The 20,463-nt window shown below is 35.8% G+C and overlaps 1 protein-coding gene across 2 annotated transcripts in view; it reads right to left on the bottom strand.

The window, feature by feature from the left end:
• Positions 1 to 20,463, bottom strand: part of PRKG1 (protein kinase cGMP-dependent 1) — a gene marked incomplete at both ends in the record, with an annotated part of 1,321,419 nt that overhangs the window by 791,107 nt on the left and 509,849 nt on the right. For both annotated transcript variants that reach the window (XM_080693971.1, XM_080693970.1), the window contains one exon: positions 17,757 to 17,870. In XM_080693971.1, coding sequence (XP_080550097.1) covers positions 17,757 to 17,870 — 114 coding nt within the window. The remainder of the gene's footprint in view (positions 1 to 17,756; positions 17,871 to 20,463) is intronic.

Below are 20,463 nucleotides of genomic sequence, written 5' to 3'. Positions count from 1 at the left end.
ACCACAAAAAACATAATAAATAAAAGGCAATTGACATCTACTAGTAAAGCTAAAAAGGCACTTCAGTATCAGGAAAGTTATTTCACTATAAAACTGGAATGAAAGGCATTATTTTCTATTTGTCTAAAAAAACTTTTAGCCCTAGTTTTAAACAAAATGGAACAGCATTAAGTTTCATTTCCTTAATTTCCAGTCCTTTTGATTTTGCATCCACCTAGTTAAGATTATTGGTACGTGTGCCTCTTTGCTAATCAGTACTAATTATCTCTACCTTAAAAAGATCAATAATGTCTGAAAAAACTGGGGAACTTTAAAATAGCAGTAAATGGTTCCAATAAGAGAAAAGCTGACTATGATATTCTCTACAAGGAAAAAGAGCAAATAAATTCCACAATTCAAATTTAAGGGACATTCTTTAGCTCAGTTTAAGAGACATAAATTTATAGGGCATATTCTTAACTCTGAGGTTAATTCATAAAGAAAGTTGTGTTAAGCAGTGCATCCCATGTGGGGGTAGTAGGTGCTCAACACAAGTTTGATTGAAACAGATACCAACAATAAAAAACAAGAAAAAAAAGTGGAGAAAATTGAGTAGAACTTTACAAAATAGGCATAATTTTAATAGGCAGAGATCTGGTAAAAAGACATTTTTACACAGAAGCCATGTTAAATGGAAATGTGTGTGGTACCCCACACAAAGGTACTAAAACAGAAAGATTCTGAGATTGTTAAAAATCCGTTTTCTGAAGCTATGAAGTAATTAAGTTATCGTGGGATAGAAACCCAGAACAATCAACATTTATTGCTTAACATTTTTATTTGGCATGGCATTCTGCACTTGACATACAGTATCGTGTTTAGGTCTCATCACATTTATAAAATTGTTCCTATTTTATAAATGAAGAAAGTGCAGTTAAAGAGAGGTCGAGCACCTTGCTGAGGGCTGAAGAACAGGGAGTGCTCAATCCAGATCAGATGGCTGATGCCCAGACAGGCCCTCCACCACCGTGGGGCCTTGCCTGGTGGGGTGGACATGAGTGCTGAAGCCCCCACAGGGGACCTCTGGAGCCTCTGCTGTCAGATGAACACCATCACCACAGGCATCTTTTAGAAAGCTTGGAAACAAATGAAACCAACTTGGTGTTCATGTCCAGGAAAGATGTAAAGGGAAGGAGCTAGAGGCCACTGTCACCTCACAGGGAAGATGGCAAGTTCTGGTGATCCAGGCCAATGGCAACATGGACACAGGAAGGTGACAGTTCCAAAGGACGAAAAACACTGTGCACATTTAAGTGCTTTTGATTAGCTTCCTTCAGCATGTGTATCCACTCTGCAGAAAGGAAAGGCATACATCTTTTTAAGGTATACACTTAACGCTACTGATTGGTTATTAAATTGCACCAAGCTCTAAGAATCTAGGCTCTGATGTGGTAAATAATCCACGTTGTATAAATAACCAAGCAACAGAGCTGCCATTCAAACTTGGGTCCCATGTTCAGAGCTCCTGCCAGTGTGACACTGTCAAGGCAGGTAAGCAGAATGTGAACTGGAAGATACTGGGATAGGGTAGGATTGAAGGGAAGGTAGAAAAGCATTTCAATTCCTTATGTCAATTTACATATCACGACTGCCTCTAAGCCTTTTAAGCTATTTCCAAGAATGTTTAAAAGTGTTTTGAAAGCATATTCATAATATGAAAAGCTAGTTTCTCCTTTTAGTTGTACAACAGGATTATCGTAGTTGTACTAAAAAAGCTTTTCAAGATTCATAATCCAATTTTTTTAAATGGTCCTTTAAAGGCTGGCAAGGTTTTGTGATTTAAATTAGCATGACGCTATGTTTGCAATTTGCCAAGATTCTTTGAGAATTTTTCAAAGTGAAATAATAAAATGTATACGCACTCTTTAAGGAGGTATTTAAAATATTAATCAGAAAATATTAGCAACAATAGCAAGCAAGCTTTTGTAAAATTAGTATGCATTAATTAAAAACAGGTATATATTCTGAGAAATATGCCAGAGGATTTCATCATTGTATAAACATCATGGAAAGTACATGCACAAGCCTAAATAGTACTGCTTATTACATACCTAGGCTATGTGATATATATTACCATATATGTGGTCTTGTCATTGATAAAAATGTCATTAAACAGTGTATGATTGTGTTAGTGAGTTCTAATGCTAATGTGATTCCTCAGAGATGGAGTAAAAATAAGTAGTGATAGGATTATACCAGTAATTAGTTACTAGGAATTTAATATTTCAAATAAATAGCAGGAAATTTTCAAATCAACATACACTTAAAATAATGGATTCTACTGAACCAAGAGTCTGAATAGTAAAGCTACCTTATGCTATACAAATATTCAAGTTTATATTTTCTCTCTTATGTTCTTTTTAATCAAACTGACTTCTTTAAAATATAGATTAATTCCACTGTGTATAGGTCTCACTAGATGCATGTACATTAGACACGATATGTGTGTTTCTTATCTTGATTTTCTCTGTAAATGCACCTACATGCTTTGGCACTACGTTGGCCACTTCCTCTATTGCGTAGTTTCTCATGTACCTAGCTAGGTAGTGGAGAGACAATATTCCAAAAATTTTTCTCAGTTTTTAGATCTCTTTTCATTTTTTAAAGGCAATCAGGTTTTAGCCTCTATGAGAATTAAGTTCTTTCTCAGTATAAAACTTACGTTTATGTTTCTTAACATATCTTTTGAAATCTTTTATCCATTTTGATTACCCAGTAAGAGTTCAAAATCTATCACCACATTTTTTTGTTTTTTGTTTTTAAAATTTTTATTGGTGCATTGTAGTTATACATCTTAATAGGATACACGATGGTAGAGGCCTACATGCATTTATCACTCACCACCACATTTAATTAGTAAATTTTAAGGTCATCCACTTGGAAATTATTTTCTTTTTAATATATTTTTATTAGTGCATTGTAGCCAAACATCTTAATGGAATAAAAAAAAACTTGTGGAGATATACATGCACACATCACCCAATTAGACTTTACCCAGTCCCTACCCCATTCGCTCCCTCTTTCCCATTCCCATGCTTGATTTAGTGATTGACTTTGATATGTTTTTTTAAGTACATCATGTACTTTAAAGAGTTTCCACCTCCCCCCCATCCACTTAGACAGGTCATCTTAATTGCTCCTCTCTAGAGCCCCTTCTTCAACTAGAGTTCCTCCTATTACCCATTTCTCCCTAGTTTTCACATATTAGGGAAAGCATCTGATTTATTATTTTTTGTGACATTTCCCTGTAGATGCCATAATTTTATTCCTCTTTATGGCTGGGTAAAATTCCATTGTGTACATAAAATTGATCAGGTGTGGAGAAATAGAAACTCTAATACATTATTGGTGGGATTACAAATTAATGCAACCACTTTGAAAAACAGCATGGAAGATACTCAGAAGAATGAAAACGAACTTAGCATATGACCCAGCAATAACACCTATGGGTATTTAACAAAGAAAATGAAAACCAAACTACAAAACCAATGCAAGAGTATCAATGTTCATAGATGCACAATTCATCATTCCCAAACTATGGAACCAGCCAAGATGTCCATCAACAGATGAGTGGATCCACTTGAAAATTTTAAACTCAAAACCCTACATGTGTTCCCATGTTATCAATGATAATAATTGAGATAACATTCCATGTTATCTCAATATTATTTTTGCTTAAAATAATGTTTTGAAAATAAAATGTAGTTTATGGGTTTCCAAATACTGTAGTACCAAAGTCAAAGTCCGTAGCTTCTCCATAGCCAAATCCCAAGCACTAGCCACCCATCTTATAGTTAACTTTTTTAGTGTTTCTTTTAGGTCCCAAAGAGGTGATCATATCTGTAACATTGTGACTTTACTACTTCAAAACAGGGTGCTTGGAGAAGGAAATAAGATGGGATAGGGGAGGGCTGAGTGCTATGTGCATGTAAGCCTCTACCACCCTGAACTTCATCAAGATGTATGATTACAATGCACCAATAAAATAAAATTTAAACAAAAACATGGTGCTTAAACATTTCTGCAAAGAAATATATGCCAAAGATCAAGTTTTCATAATGAAACCAAGTTATATGTCAAGCATGAATAAACTGTGAATACTTTTGAATGGCCTAATGGAAGGACACTCTTGGTTGACAAAATAGGGCACAGAAATTCTCTAAGTGTTTATGGACTGACATGCTTAATAAAAACACCTTTGCAAAGAGAAGTCTTTATCAAAAGGTGGCTTAGCTAGATTGTGAGTATCAGTTTATGAAGTTATCTTAAAGCTTGAAAACCTTCCTGGGTAGTATTCTATATAGATTAACACATTTTCCAAAACATTAATAACAATTTCAGGTCAATTTACAGGCAAAGCAGTGCACATTTGTTCTTCCAAAATATAAATTCATATGCCTTAGGAGCTCTTCAGGAAGAGAACTCTAGTACATATTTAACTAATGCTCCAAGATGATAATGACATGGTTGTAAATAACTCAAGCTTGACAACATTTAATTTTTTAAAAATGGTTCTGCTGAGCAATTAAAATCAATCAACATAATTATTCCACAAATTTTAAGCCACTAGTGACTCAACTGAGTAAAACATCTAAGTCCTACAACAGAATGCCAGAACATCATTGCAAAAACTGGAGAAAATCTAAAATTCAAATACTCTGATAGTATGCCAAGTTCACCACTAGATAAATATTACTGTTGAACATATCTTTAGAAAGACCTTCTGATTCTGCAAGTTCTATACCTGCAGATTCGATCAGTTGCAGATCAAAAAACATGGGGGGGAACTATGCATTTGTACTGAACATGTTGTATATCATTATCCCCTGACCCAACAGTATTTACAACTATTTACACAGCACTTAATGTATTACTAATTCATCTAGAAATTATTTCAAGTATATGTGAGGATGTACACAGGTTACATGCAGATAAATATACCATTTTATATAACATATGAAAACCTGTACCTCTAGTTAGCCAAGAACATCCTGTAAGAGTGGGCTTCTCAGATTCACCAATAAGATGTTGAGATTTTATGTGATCGGTGGTCACAGGAAATTCAAAGGGGAAATCAAGGCAACCCACTACCCTTGTCAGGACTCACATTTTCCTTCCTTAGGCTCTACCACTTTGGACATGCTGCTTAAATTTTCACAACTCCTACTTTAAAGAAATCCATCAGTTAATACATTTTATAAAAGGAATATGTAGCTGTTTAGCCATGTCTTAAATGTTGAGCCATGAGATTTACCTTATTAAACACTCAAAGAGGTTTCAACATATTGCAAAACCTTTATCTTGCCACTGGTCCTGACTGTTTATGTGTCTCTAAGGGTTTGAACTTATGACCCTCTCATTATGATCCTTGATTCATCCTTTGGTAATGTAAGTATAACAATGAGCTAACATTTTTAAAATGTTCAAAACTGGAACACTGATCTCCATAGTGGCTGAACTAGTTTGCACTCCCACCAACAGTATAGAAGAGTTCCTGTTTCCCCACATCCTCACCAGCATTTGTTGTTATTTGACTTCTTTATGCTTGCCATTCTGATTGGGGTCAGATGGAATCTCAGTGTAGTTTTGATCTCCATCACCGTGATGGCTAATATGTTGAACATTTTTTCATGTATCTACTGGCTATTTGTATCTCATATTTTGTGAAGAGTTTATTCAATTTACTTGCCCATTTTTTAATTGGATTATTTGTTTTCCTAGTGTAAGATCCACCATATGATCTGGCTATACCACTCCTGGGTACCTTTCCAAAGGGATTAAAATTGGAGAACTACAGTAACATATGCATACCCATGTTCATAGCAGCACAATTCACAACAGCCAAAATATGGAACCAATCTAGGCTTCTGACAAAAGATGAATGGATTGCAAACTTATGGTAAATACCATAATGGAATTCTATTCAGCTATAAAGAAGAACAAAATTATGCCATTCACAAGAAGATGGAAAGATCTGGAGAACTTTATGTTAACTAAGATCAGCCAGGCACAGAAAGAGAAGGGACAGGTTTTCTCTAATATGCTTAAGCTAGGGAGTATTAGGAATACCAGCGGGACTCCAGATAATGGAGGAGAAACCTCAGCAAAGCCAGAAAGGAGGGGTTGAGATGGAAGAAATCTGAGGTTAATCAATTAAAATGCTACATTCAATTATGTGTATACATGTGAATATAATATTGTTAACCTGGTCACTCAGCATTGGGAAGGAGGGAAAAGGGGAAGCAGGGGGAGGGCAACAAGTACTGTGTGAATGTATGACATTGTGCACATGGTCCACATTATGATGTGAGACTATAGTGCACCAATAAAAAAAGATTCAAACAGAAAAATGTTAAAGTATATTTATATCTGGAACATACTGTGACTGTGAGAAGTTATGTTTCCCAGGAAGTACTGCTAACTTATGACTACCAGACCCGGTCAATATGAAAATTAGATATGAACCTTCTTTTGGTGAAAGTAGTTCAACATAAATCATAACTAAATTCTAATAGATTACATCAAATTTAGGGGAAATAATAAAAAAGTACTTTAGTTATTGTTTCTCTGAAATTCACTTTTAATCTACTTAAACAATAAAGGAATGCAACTAAAGGATAGCTTTTATATGTCCATTTTTTATGTTAGTCTTGGGTAGCATCATTTTACCTAGTGAAATGATTCCTTTATTAAAGAAATATTGCTCAGAAATTATAAAATTGGATTTATGTTAATAATTGCATAGAATAGAATAGATCCGAAAGTTTACTAAGAATATTGTCTAAATAACTCAGTAACTAAGAGCAGCTCCTTCTCCAAGATGTGACTGTAATACAGAATGTTTGCTTCCTTTTCTGGAATGATGAAATTCCTAGGAAGTCACTGAACTAGCCCTTCTCTAATCAGCATTGGCATACATTGAGTTTGTGTCTTCTATCCTGCCTTTCAGGATTCTTGGCAGAAAGCATGCATTAGAGTGTGAGAAGACAAAAACATACATTTAAATATCTCTCTCCAAGGTCGAGGAGACTGTCTCCTTTTCAGTCATCTTTTCTAACCTTGCTGTGGCCTGGGGAACGTGATGATACATAGCTGCTTGTGCTTATTAAATGCCTGGGTACTAACTGTGCACACAACAATTGTTTGTGCTGACAGTTGGCTCATTTGCACCTGTGAATATATGCTTAGTGTAAATGTGATGCTTTAAAAGGGCTCTCTAATGGTATTTCCTAAGAAGTATCTATGTTTTGTTTTTTTTTAACAATTTTTTTATTGAACATAAATAGTATACATTTACACTATATTTGGTGCCCTCTCCCCCCCCTGCCCCCGTTTTCCCTTCCCCCCTCCCACCAATGGTTGTCCAGGTTAACCATGTCTTATTCATAATTTTACACATGTTCAGGTGTAGACCCTCATTAATCAAGACCGACCTTCCTCCTCTCCTATCTTACCATCCAAACTTAGCTAGTATTTCCCCTTCAATATCTGGAGTCCCACTGGTATCCTTTGTGTTTCCTAGTTTGGGCATATTAGAGGAAACATATGTATCTTCTCCTTCTGTGCTTGGCTGATCTCACTTAACATGATGTCCTTCAGGGCTTTCCATCTTCTTGCAAATGATATAATTTTGTTCTTCTTTATGGCTGAATAGAATTCCATTGTGTGTATTTCCCACAGTTTTGCTATCCATTCATCTGTTGATGGTGATCTGGGTTGGTTCCATATTTTGGCTATTACAAATTGTGCTGCTATGAACATAGGTATGCATATGTTGCTGTAGTTCTCTGAATTCAACCCCTTTGGAAAGATACCCAGGAGTGGTATAGCTGGATCATATGGTGGATCTATTCCCACCTTTCTTAGGAGTCTCCACACAGATCTCCATAGTGGTTGAATTAGTTTGCATTCCCACCAACAGTGTAAAAGAGTTCCTCTTTCCCCACATCCTCGCCAGCATTTGTTGTTGTTTGATTTCTTTATGCTTGCTACTCTGACTGGGGTTAGATGGAATCTCAGTGTAGTTTTGATTTGCATCTCCCTGATGGCCAGTGATGAAGAACATCTTTTCATGTATCTATTAGCCCTTTGTATCTCTTCTTTTGTGAAGTGTCTATTTAGTTCATTTGCCCATTTCTTGATTGGATTGTTTGTTTTGCTAGTGTAGAGTCTTTTGAGCTCTTTGTATACTCTGGATATTAGCCCCCTATCAGAATGGTGGCTGGTAAAGATCCTTTCCCATTCTGTAGGCTTCCTCTTTAGGTTATTGATAGTTTCCTTTGATGAGAAGAAACTTTTTAGTTTGATGTTATCCCACTTACAACACTACAACATATTGGCACAGGCAGTAACTTTCTCAACAAAACATCCAAAGCTCAGGAAGTATCTATGTTTTGATTCAGATGTCTTTAGAATTGTTCAAACTTTGCTGCAACAAAAGGGCTTCATCTATGATTCCTTATTAGCAAGAAAATTGGCATCTGTGTCTTCTGTTCCTCTTCCTGCAGAAAGCACTGTATGTGTGGATGTATGGTGCATATGCACAGGTATTAGGTAGAGCTACGTAGAGCACATAGGGTATCAGAGAGAAAAAAGTCAGTCCAATCTCTTTCCCCATACATCTTTTCTTTTTTATCTTTTATAATTGGCAGATTTTTTGAGTCAGGTTAAAAAATATAGTGCTTAAAAAATCTGCAAGGAAGTATACAAAACATTTCAACACATAGACTCAAGTTAATTTTAAAAGCAAAATTAAGCAGAAAAAAACCCCAACCTTTAAATTTCAATCTTGAAATGTCTATAATTATTTAAATACCTTTGCCCACTTCCCCTTTATTAATATCCTTGGAAGGCTTAATATAAACTTGAAAATATTCTATGGCAGAAAAATATTTTGCCAGATGCTACGAAAATTATCAGTTTGTCCAATATTTCTGTAGTCTGTTTAGGCTCTTGTTTGGAAATGAAGTGGTTCCTAAATACTCTTGTGTAGAAAGTTAAGTTCCCAGGGCAAGAATGTTCAGAAATGGGGTTTTGGAGAAATGATTGGATTATGAGGTTTCTTGTCTCAAAGGATTAATCCATTGTGACTGAATGGACTATGGGGAGGGGGTAGGCACTACAGGATATGGTGCTAGTTATAGAAAGTGGGTCATGGAGCCGGGCGTGGTGGCGCATGCTTGTAATCCCCGCGCTTGGGAGGCAGAAACAGGAGGATCGCGCAGGTTCGAAGCCAGCCGCGCGCGCTGGTTTAGGAGACCCTGTTTCCAAAATGAAAATGTAAAAAATAGGTCTGGGAGTGTAGCCCGGAGGTAGAAGGGCTTCCAGGAACCCCAGTACCACCAAAAAAAAAAAAAAGAAAGTGGGTCATGGGGATGTGTCCTAAAAGGGTTATCATACTTGTTATAAATAATCTAAGGAGAAAGAACTGAGATATTTTGCCCAAGTAACATCCACCACACCCAAAATAAGCATCCTTTGCAAATAACTTTCTATACCAGATATAGGCAATATGGACATTCCTACAGTAATCTTCTTGACCCATCATCAGGATGTTTTCCTACTAGGTGCTCTTCTAGTCTTGGGTTTTTACTGGAGAGAAATTGAAGCCATTTGAACAATACATTACCAAAGGTTGGGGGGACACAGTGAGTTTTAAAGTCAATGCAGGAGGAGAAGGATTGTAATGCAGTAACTTTAAGCAAAAAATAGCTCAATTCATATATAACTAGAGGTGGAGTAAATAGCCAAATATTAAACCATGTAAGAATCCCTGTGACCATGAGAAGGAATTATAGGAAATCTAAGTAAAACACAACAATAACATGAATGTCTTGCAAATTCATGCACAGGGCATGCTAATGAACCCCTTGCTCATGCTAAATCAGGTGCCTCATCCTTTCTATTCTCAGGATCCCAGGCACTTCAACTATTCCATTTTTTTTGTTGTTGTTGTTGTTATTTTGAAGAACCTTGGTCATAAGAGCAAGGTAAGGAACCCAGGGTAAGTGTAAATTGGTAATATTTTAGGTGTGAGTGTAGAAGAGTGAAATCACAACCAGGGACAACACTTTAGGAAAACATGATAATGATCTGCCACCAGGTGTGGTTGCTGGGAAAGCCAGGCGCACCAAGAAACCTGTGAGAATTCCTGCCCCTGGTGGGTTTTGAAAATGGATGGTACAAGCCATTTCTCTACATAAGGCCAAATATTTAGACAAAATGTAAGATAAACTCAAGCACAGGAGACATTAATTATTTGTTGGTGTGGAAACCAAATAACATCCCCATGGTATGTGGAGTATTTACGATTGGCTTGGCATCATCTCAGCAGCTATTTTCATATCACAGTTAATAAAGAAAACTTGAGGCTATTTAAGCTGTGAACAACCTCAAGATAGTTGTTAGATTAGTTTCCAATATAATATTAATTTTATATATTTGTGTATCTTCATTGCCCAGAAGGAAATCAATGGAACTGTTTCATAAAGAAAGAAGACTACAATTAGAGGTCTTCTATGATATTTTGCTTTCCAAATTATTATGGTTTTGATTTTTAAAAAAAAACTATACTTCCTGTTATTATCAGATCTTCCTCCTAGCACTATCATACTAACCCGTGTTCTACATTTACTTATACTCAGAAGAATGCCAATTACTTTTTCCCCACATGATAAAAGAGCTTCCTAAAACTACTTCGGCACTTGGGTTGGATCACTATGAACAAACTTGTCATTAAATCTTATAACATATGTCAGTCTAGAGCTCTAATAACAAATTTTTATTTGTTTCAAAAACACAGCTATTGTGATCACATTCATTACCAGGGAAGTCAATAAAATTTATATATTCTTTGCCTGACACATTTTTAATAAGTACACTCCTGAAGAATTAACTCTGTACATTTTAGAACCCTGGATGTCACCTAGGATCTAGTTAACTACTGTGAGATTACAAACACATTAAAATGTGAGAGAGATTTCCATCAGACCTAAAAAGAATAAAAAAAGAAGCATCAACATCTTCAATTATGAAAGAAAGAGGTAATGTTTGGGGAATGGGGATCACATATCCTGGCAAGTAAGAAAGAAAAAACATGGGTAAACAAGCACTGTGTAGGCGGGGCATCCTTGGCCTTAGACTATGAGATTCAAGTGTATCAATCCACTTTGAAAGACACACTCAAATGACCCCCACTGGCAAGATGATAATTAAGAAGTGGAGAGATAAATGCCATCTTGAATACTGAAAAAAATCAGACCTATAAAGCCAAATAAGTTTATGTTTTAAAATAATACATTTAAAAAACAGTATACAGATGGCGACCGAGAAAAGCGGGGCTTAAGAGTCCCGCTAACAACCAATCTCCATTACCACAAAAAGAGCGCCTTTCATAGCCAGAAAACACCATCACCAGAAAAACAAAAAAAAACCACCAGGCTCCAGAGAGAAAGCGGACTGAGAACAGAGCTCAGGGCCACAGAGGAGACACACGAGCCTGAGGACGCGGCAGCAGCGCCATACTGCCGGCGGCAGCGGCGAACTCAACGGACGGCTACAGCAAGCCAGGTGAGCCGCTGCGGAACAGCCAGGCGGGATCTTTCGGCGCAGACAGCATTTAAAGCTCCCAGTGGCTGAGCTCAGCACACGCTGCAGGGATTCAGAGTGGAAATCAAAACCAGAGAAGAAAAAATACGCCAGCCTCATGGCCGAGGGCATGGCAGAGGTGCCATATTGCCACCGGCGGCGGCAGCAGCAGTGAATTCACCGAGTCCAGTACAGCTACATCTGCGTACTCAAGAACAGTGAGTCAAATTGCGGGCCACAGAGGAGAAATCACAGTACTGTACTTCCTGGGACTTGACCCAGTGGGGGAGTGGCGGTGGCAGAGATATCACACCATAAGAGCACGTGCAACCTGGCACCCCCCCCACAGTCTAAAGCAGCCTCTATCGACTCTCTGGGTCGGAGACTCTGTGATACAACCCAGTAAAGGAGTAGTGGGGTCTGAGATACTACTGACTCGAGATCCAGAACACCTTAAGTGAAGTCATAGTGACCCAAGGGAAGAACCCAGAGAAGGCACAAACATCGGAAATCATGGGAAAGAGGAATAATACTAGAGCAATGAACGCCCACAACCCCACAACATCAGAACCTGATAAAACAGAAAATCAGAGATTTCTAGAAGATCAAATCAGGAAAATAACTGTAGAAATAATAGAGGTGCTTCGAAAAGAACTCAGAGAGAGCCAAAAAGAGATAAAGGATGCAATTAATGAAGTAAAGGCCTCAATTCAAAGCACAAACAACCGATTAGACCACATGGAGAACAGAATCTCGCTCTTAGAAGATGAGCAATCCAAAAATGAATGCATAGTTTCTAATCTAGAAAAAAATATCCAACAGCAGGAATCTGACACTGAAGAAATATGGGCCCATCTTAAGAGAGCTAACCTAAGAATAATTGGAATAGAGGAGGGAAAAGAAAGTGATACCAAAGGGATCAACAATCTCTTCAAGGAAGTAATAGCAGAAAATTTTCCAAATATAGAGCAAGAGGTTGATACACAGATCCAGGAAACCTATAGAACTCCCTTTAGACAGGATCGGAGAAGAGGATCCCCACGCCATATAATTGTCAAAATGACCAATGTGGAAGCCAAGCAGAGAATCTTAAAGGCAACAAAAACAAAGGGCCAACTGACATTCAGAGGCAAACCAATTAGAATCACTCCAGACTTCCCAAACCAAGTCATGAGAGCCAGAAGGGCTTGGAGTAACATATTCCAAACTCTGAAAGAAAACAACTTCCAGCCAAAAATTTCCTATCCAGCAAAACTTTCTATCAAATTAGATGGAGAAATAAGAAGCTTCCATGACAAACAGAAACTGAAGGAATTTATGTCTTCAAAACCAGCGCTAGAGAAAATACTCAAAGAGATTAACTACAAAGAAGAAATAGGTAACACTCACCAGAACCAGAGAAACAAGAGTTTCCATCCAACAGACAACTAAGATTGGTTATCTGTGGAGATTCATTATTTATGTTAGTCTTTTACCTATCTCTAAGTTGTATTGTTTGCCTTTATTGTTGTTAATTTTTAGGATTTCTAGTTGGAATATTAATATACCTTCAGATATAGCATTAGGAAATATTTTATCCAATTCTATTAGTAACTTTTAACTCTGTTTACATTGTCTTTGGATATACAATATTTTCTTTTATTTTTTAGGGAGTTTGTATATTCTTCTGTTGCCTGTGCCATTGAAATCATATCCAAGAAATCACTGCCAATTTCAATGTTGTGAGGTTTTATGACCCAGATTTTCTCCTAAAAGTTTATAGTCTTAAGATTTATATTTAGGTCTTTTATCTATTTTGAGTTAATACTTGTATATGGGATTAGGTAAAGGTCCAATTTTATTCTTTTCCATGTAATTATTATTTTTCAACAATATTTAGTTAAAAGATTATTATTTCCACCACCAAATGTTCGTGGAAACCTTGTCAAAAATAACTTGACAATATAGGGAAGAATTTAGCTCTAGGCTTGTATTTAACTCCAATGGTCTATGTATCTGCCTTTAGAACAGTACTACACTGTTTCAATTATTGTAGCTTTATATGGTTTGAAATCAGAAAATATATATCTGCTAGCTTTGTTCTTTTTCAAGATCGTTTTGGGTATCTAGAATTCATATTCCATATTAGGATAGATTTTTTTCTGAAAAATAAATATATAAATATATGATAGTTTCACCTAAAAAAACAGAAAAAAATATGCTCTAGTAAGAAAGAAAGCAAAAAGAAATATTGAAATGCTATCTTTAAATCATCAAACACTTGGTATCAGACAAATGAAACTTATGTGAGATTATCATTTTTAATTTTGGATAAATTGCTATAATACTAGATGTCAACCACTAAGCCAAGCATGGGAAGGAGGGATGGGGAGAGAATGGGGTGGGGATTGGGTGGGGGCTGACTGGGCGATGTGTGCATGTATGTCTACAAAAGTTTGTATCCCACTATGATGTATGAATACAGTGCACCAATAAAATAAAATTAAAAAAAAAGTAAAAAAAAAAAAGTTCTATATTATGAATAACAAAATAAACTTTCATAAATTTTACATTTATTTAAATATTTAATTTTAATATTTCCATTCAATTCTAATATATTTAATCTTGTATTTTATTTATTAAATTTTAAATAAAAAGTAAAAGGGAAATATCCCAGAAAAAAATGAGTGAGATAGCAAAATATAAACTGTCAGACAAGTGCTGATGAGATTGTGGGGAAATAGTAAGTCTCATAAAGAAACTTAATAGCAAAGTTTCAAGTAAAGAAGTTTTGCTAATATTTGTTGAGTTCTTCTAATATATTAAGTAATACTAGGGATTGCTTTCTCAAAATAAGAGCAAACAATGTACTGGGTTAGAGAGCCAGACAAGAATGACTCTGTCCCTCTTTCTTCTTCTCCTTCTCCTCCTTCTCCTTCCTTTTTTTTTCAGTACCTGATATGGAACCCAGGGGCATTGTGCCCCCCTACATCCCCAGCCCTATTTTTAATCTTTCTATTTTTTGAAACAGGGTCTCACTGAGTTGCGAAGGGCCTCCCTAAATAGCTGAGGCTGTCTGTGAACTGCGATCCTCTGGTCTCCGCCTCCCGAATGCTGGGATTACAAGCTTGTGCCAACACGCCTGGCCTTGTCTCTCTCTTTAAGGAGCTGATCATCAGGTGAAAACCTAGGAGGGAAGAGAGCCTACAGAGATTGGAGGCAGCTTTGCAAAGAAGCCAACAAATATATTCGTAGCAAGAATCTCTTGTTTCTGATTCAAATATTCCCAAATTATTTCAGTGGAACTCAAATGTTCCAAGATGTTCTGTGAACAAAGGCTTTTATAGTTAATGTTAGGAAATGATGTATGCCATATTTCATTCTTAGAGATTCTTAGGTAATTAACATACAAAAATTACCAAAATGACTTATAGAAAAGAAAGCTATAGGAAAAATTTGTATCTCGACAAATGACTTGGTACCAAATGAATTTGAGGAGAAAGGGGGAATAATTCCTGTAACTGATCTTAAATATATTCTTAAATTCAAAAAAAAATAAAAAATAAAAAATAAAAAATAAAAAACAGTATAGCACTAGGTGTTATACTCTGAAGTCATTTTATAGTAATAGTATCCACAGTGGAATCTAGTGTGAATTATACTATTCAGTCTGAAAGTTTAATTTAAGCATAAATAAAAATAATGCTTATGACCTTCAGTCACAAATATAATCTGCCTGGATAGGAGAGGAGACAGGACAAAATGATCCTGAGAAATAAATAGCCTTTAGCCACATCTTATAGTTCTGATAGAATATTCAGAAGAAACAGATTTTTAAAAATAGATATCATTTCTTTACTCATGCTAAAAAGCTTCTTTTTTTTTTTTTTTGGTGGTATTGGGGGTGGAATCCAGGGGCGTTCTACCTCCGGGCCATACTCCGAGACTTATTTTTTTAATATATATTTTATTTGGAAACAGGGCCTCACTAAGTTGCTGAGAGCCTCACTAAGTATCTGAGGCTGGCTTCGAACCTGTGCGATCCTCCTGTCTCAGCCTCCCAAGCATGGGGATTACAAGCATGAGCCACAACACCCGGCAGCTAAAAAGCTTTTGACTAAAAATACAGAGATACATTTGCACACCATAAACCCTAGGATCTTTTCTCCATACAACTTTCATACTGTAAGTAGACATCATGAGGAAAAAAGCACAGGCATACATGCAGATACACTCTGAGCACCTGAGTCTCTGTTAAAGGATATCCTCCATCACGCATTTCCTTTGAAGGATGTTCTAACCCCCAAATAATTAGGATTATAATTTGCATTCCACACTAGTTTCTTCCTATTAAATTAGATGCACAGTGTCTACTTAAATTTGCCAAGCATGAGTACATTAAGGTTAGTGAAGATGAACACCATTTCATAGAACCTGCATAATAAATTGATCTTTATGAAACAAAGTAATCACCTTACCAAAAATTTTGGTTGTGAAATTATTTAAATTAATTATACTTATTAAATATTTTTAAAACTGTTGGATATTAAAGATCAATAATAGATTAATTTAAATAAATAAATTTAATATTTTCTTTAAGACTATTTTATTTAAAATATTTCTTTAATAAGAATTCAGTATTTACGGTGTTACTACAAAAGGCTGACCTTTGGGAAATTGGTAATTTCAATAAGGTAAAATGAGCAGTATACAAAGTTAAAATATTTTTAAATTTTAAATATTTTAAACACAATAATTATCATTCCCAATTCTGAGAAAGCCTGCTTTAATAAAAATGTGCTATTCTGACCCTTTATTTGCTCTCAAAGAAATATGTTTCTCATAAAAACTAAGCATAGTAATAAAATCTGTTTCACTTAATTCAAGCATGACTTTTTTTCCAGTTAAGAGGTAAACTTATGGCAGATTCTGTTACAGTTCACCAGGCCTCAATATTCTTTTAGCTACATAGTTAAATGATCATATGAAATTAAAACATGGAAGTACTCATCAGGAGTCCTTTCCTTTTTAAAATCAAGAATCAAATGTCAAAAAGGACCCATCCAAAAAGAGCCCCAGTACAACTGATAGTATGTGATTTCAATGATTACAAAAAGAAAAGATGATTTGCTGATGGCCATGAGTTCTTTACCATCCATGTTTACATGTCCTACTGCAAGTCACATATTGTACTTTTGAGAAGAAAAACCCAGCATACAAACTAGTGGGTACCATCTAGATGAAACTCATTGATAGTAAAAATTTGTCATGTTGCCAATATATTTAAACAAAACCCAGTCAAAGTGATTAATAATGGAAATCATCCACGGAATAATGTGACAAAGATTTCAAACATGAAATGCACAATTCTGCCTAAAGATGCAATGGATTTTCCATTGTTGTCTTTGAATTCAGTTCTGTTTGTTATATGGTCATTATGTCCTTATCCAGGAAGGAACATTATTTAAACAAAAATTTCCCCATTTTTTACAGCTGCTTCTGCTAAGCAACAAAAGTTGCTACAGAAATCATATCTACACATACATGTAAAATTAGGAAAACAAGCTGCTTTATTGCCCAATTTAAAATAAGCTCAATCAGTAGAAAAGAAAAATGCTATAATATACAGCTTGATGAACAGCTGAAGACAAAAATACACTCAGATGCAAGTTTTAGATTTCAGGATGTGTCTTACTCATGATGTCTCAATGAGACAAAGGTCATGTTCCCTCTTTTTCTAAATCACTCAATCAACAATTGGGATTTATGTAAATAATTCAATTTAAAGTAAACAGACATGTAAAAAGTTCTTAAGTATGATCCTGAGGCTTTAAAGTCAGAAGAGAAATAAAGATCTTTTCCTGGTTAATTCCAATTTATAAATTTATAACATCTTTAAAAGCCTAATTGCAAATATCTTTATTAAAATTATAATATTCACAAGTTGGCGATAAAATGTAAGTTATACAGAAAATATGGCTCAGGATCACTCAGTAGTAGGAAAACAAATATATTGACTATTGCAAGGAAAAAAGAACATAGACCAACAAAATGACAAAAATTAAAACAGGCATTGAAGTTAATGTCTCATAGGTGTAAAGAAGGAACACAATGAAATTGAAAGTATTAAAAAAATACAGAAACAGGCTTACTCTTGACGGTGGCTGTCCGCGTGCAGTTGTAGAGGATCGCCAGCTCCCCAAACACTTTTCCTGGCCCCATGGTGCACAGCTTCACACCTTCTTTGGTGACTTCCACCTTCCCATCTAAACAGAGAGGGAAAACATATTATTTTATTTTTCTCCCACATTTCATTATTTGTTGTATTCGCAATATTCTTGAGATGAAAAAGATTAGATTATTATTTAAAGTGTAGTCATCAATTAAAATTGTCACCAAGATGCAATGCAAGAAATGCAATGAAAGTATATATTAAGAAATCCACCTCTTTTCTTAAATTCATCACTAACATTTGAGATGAGAATAAAAAAAAAAAACAGGAAAAGGCAGAGACAAATATGTAAACATATAAAATTATTCCAAATGTCATATCAGTAAATCACAGTAATTCCAATTTTAACATATTTTAAATCTGAAAGAATGCTGGAGTATGAGGGTCCATTTACTACAGCACACTTCATCTTTGGAAAGTCTGATTTTTTAGTAAGGCAGCTATTATAAAGAGGAAAATTACTTTTATCCTTGGGCTTTATTTAATTGCTGCCCATGGTATCTTTGTGTTTGTAAACATCTTATCTGACTTGGGCAAGACTGTTTATCTGTTTCCAAGCTCTACAATGCTGAACTGTCAGGAAAAATAAAAAGCAACTATAAAGCTTGAGGGAAAAGAAGGAGGTGTTAGACTATTCATGTTCCACAAAGGACTTGGTAAATGAAATGCCAAAGAAGGGGAAAGCTGAGGGAAAATCATACCCTGGATATATAGTGTTGCCTGCAAAGTAAGGAAAATGCTTATTGATGAGGGAAATGGAAAAAAAGACTTTCAGAAAGCCATAACTACGAAGACTAAAAATCCCATCACCTAACACAGTCAGGGGAGGCACATAAAAAAGCAATACAATCTATTCTAGACCCAGTCCTCTCCTCTTTTGTTGCTCTTCCAGGTTCCTACCCACAGACTAAGAAAAAAAGCCTACAGATTGGTAAAAGAATTACTTCCTGATTAAAAGGAAGAAATGCTTCCGTCGTGTTTTCTGAACTTTAGACCTCAGCATTGACTTCATAGTTGTTCCTTTACCTGTGTGCTTGCTGGAATAGCTGGCTTTTTAAGAGTGTTGTTTTTAAACTCACTCCTCTTTTAAATCAACCTAGTTTAATCTAAATAATATTGATTAAAAAAACATAGGTTTGATGTGTTAATGTTTTCAAACTCTTGAGATAAAATCTTAAATATTAAGCAAATTGAAGTTCAGTACTTGTACCAGTGTTGCATGATCTATATTTTAGAGGACATGGTCCCACCCTGAAAAACATTTCATCCAAATGGTATTGATTGAGAAAGAGTAGTTAGGATGAAATTCCATGCCAAACCTATGCACTGCACTTGTACACATCACCTTGATGTGTGAAGAAGCTGTTCAGGAATGAATTTATCCAACCATTACAGAGGGTTGGAAATATCCTGGTTTTCTCTTGCCTCATTTCCAGACTGCAGGGAAGAAACTCATCCTCCTCAAAGAGTCCAGTAAATTCATCATTTTGTGAGCATAAGATGCCCCTTTTGGGCATCTCTCTCTTTTCTTTCAGGGCAAGCTTATTCCCTGAGAAATTTCCCTTGCCACTCAAGAGTTAGTCAAACCAGACTATCACATGTGGGTTAAGTGGATTAACTTCTGAAGCCAGACCACATCGAGTTACCTCTTCTCTTACTGGCCTTATGACCTTCACGAGTTGTTCAACCTCTTAACGTGTCAGTCTCTTCATTAGTAAAATAAGAGCACCTTTCTCAATGATTAGTTAAAATTAAGTTTACTTGCTTACTAAAACACTTAAAGTGAGTAAAATGCTTGACACAGGGCCTGGCATACAACAAGTAATAAATGCTTGTTCTTGTTATGGGTACTGAATTTTTGGGGGGTGTGGGGGGTCTGGGGATGGAACCCAGGGGCATTCGACCTCCAAGCTACACCCCCTGCCCTATTTTTTATTCTTTATTTTGAAACAGAGTCTCACTGAGTTGCAAAGAGCCTCACTAAGTAGCTGAGGCTGTCTGCGAACCGCGATCCTCTAATCTCGGCCTCCCAAATGCTTGGATTACAAACGTGCGCCACTACGCCCGGCTAGTGTACTGTTTTTATTGTATTTTTATTATTTATGAGTAAGAATGCATTATTTAGATTACATTGAAGGACAGAATTCTACATTTACTTCAGAAGCCAATCAAGGTCCATGTAGAAAAATATTTCTTTTTGTAAATGGAAAATTTGTTTCTGAATTCTCTCTATGGGGAGTAAAGAAGAGAACTTTTGAGTTCAAATCATTATCAGACCCAAAGAAGAAAAGACAAGTTTAAAAAAATCATTCTCATCTACCCAGAAGAGGGCCATGTCTTTGTACTCTTCTCCATTTTCTAAAATCCAGCCAACATTTGATGTAATCTTGCATCAACTACTACAGTCTTGTCATGAGGCTCCCAAGAATAACATAATGACAACTTTCCAACACATTATAACATTATCTTGACCTAAAGCCCTATCATTAATTAAAATAGAACTAAAAGCAAAATGAACAATACTCAAGGAACCTAAAAAAATGTCCATAAACAAATGATTTTGTACAAGCCAGCCTGTGTCTTTGGGTTTGACATTTATAAGTTTCAGTGAAAAGAAAACCTAAAGT

Source organism: Muscardinus avellanarius, assembly GCF_963383645.1.
Source record: "Muscardinus avellanarius genome assembly, chromosome: 4".
Lineage (NCBI taxonomy): Eukaryota > Metazoa > Chordata > Mammalia > Rodentia > Gliridae > Muscardinus > Muscardinus avellanarius.
Note: the sequence above shows the minus strand (reverse complement) of the source record. Positions and strands in the feature narration are given on the sequence as shown.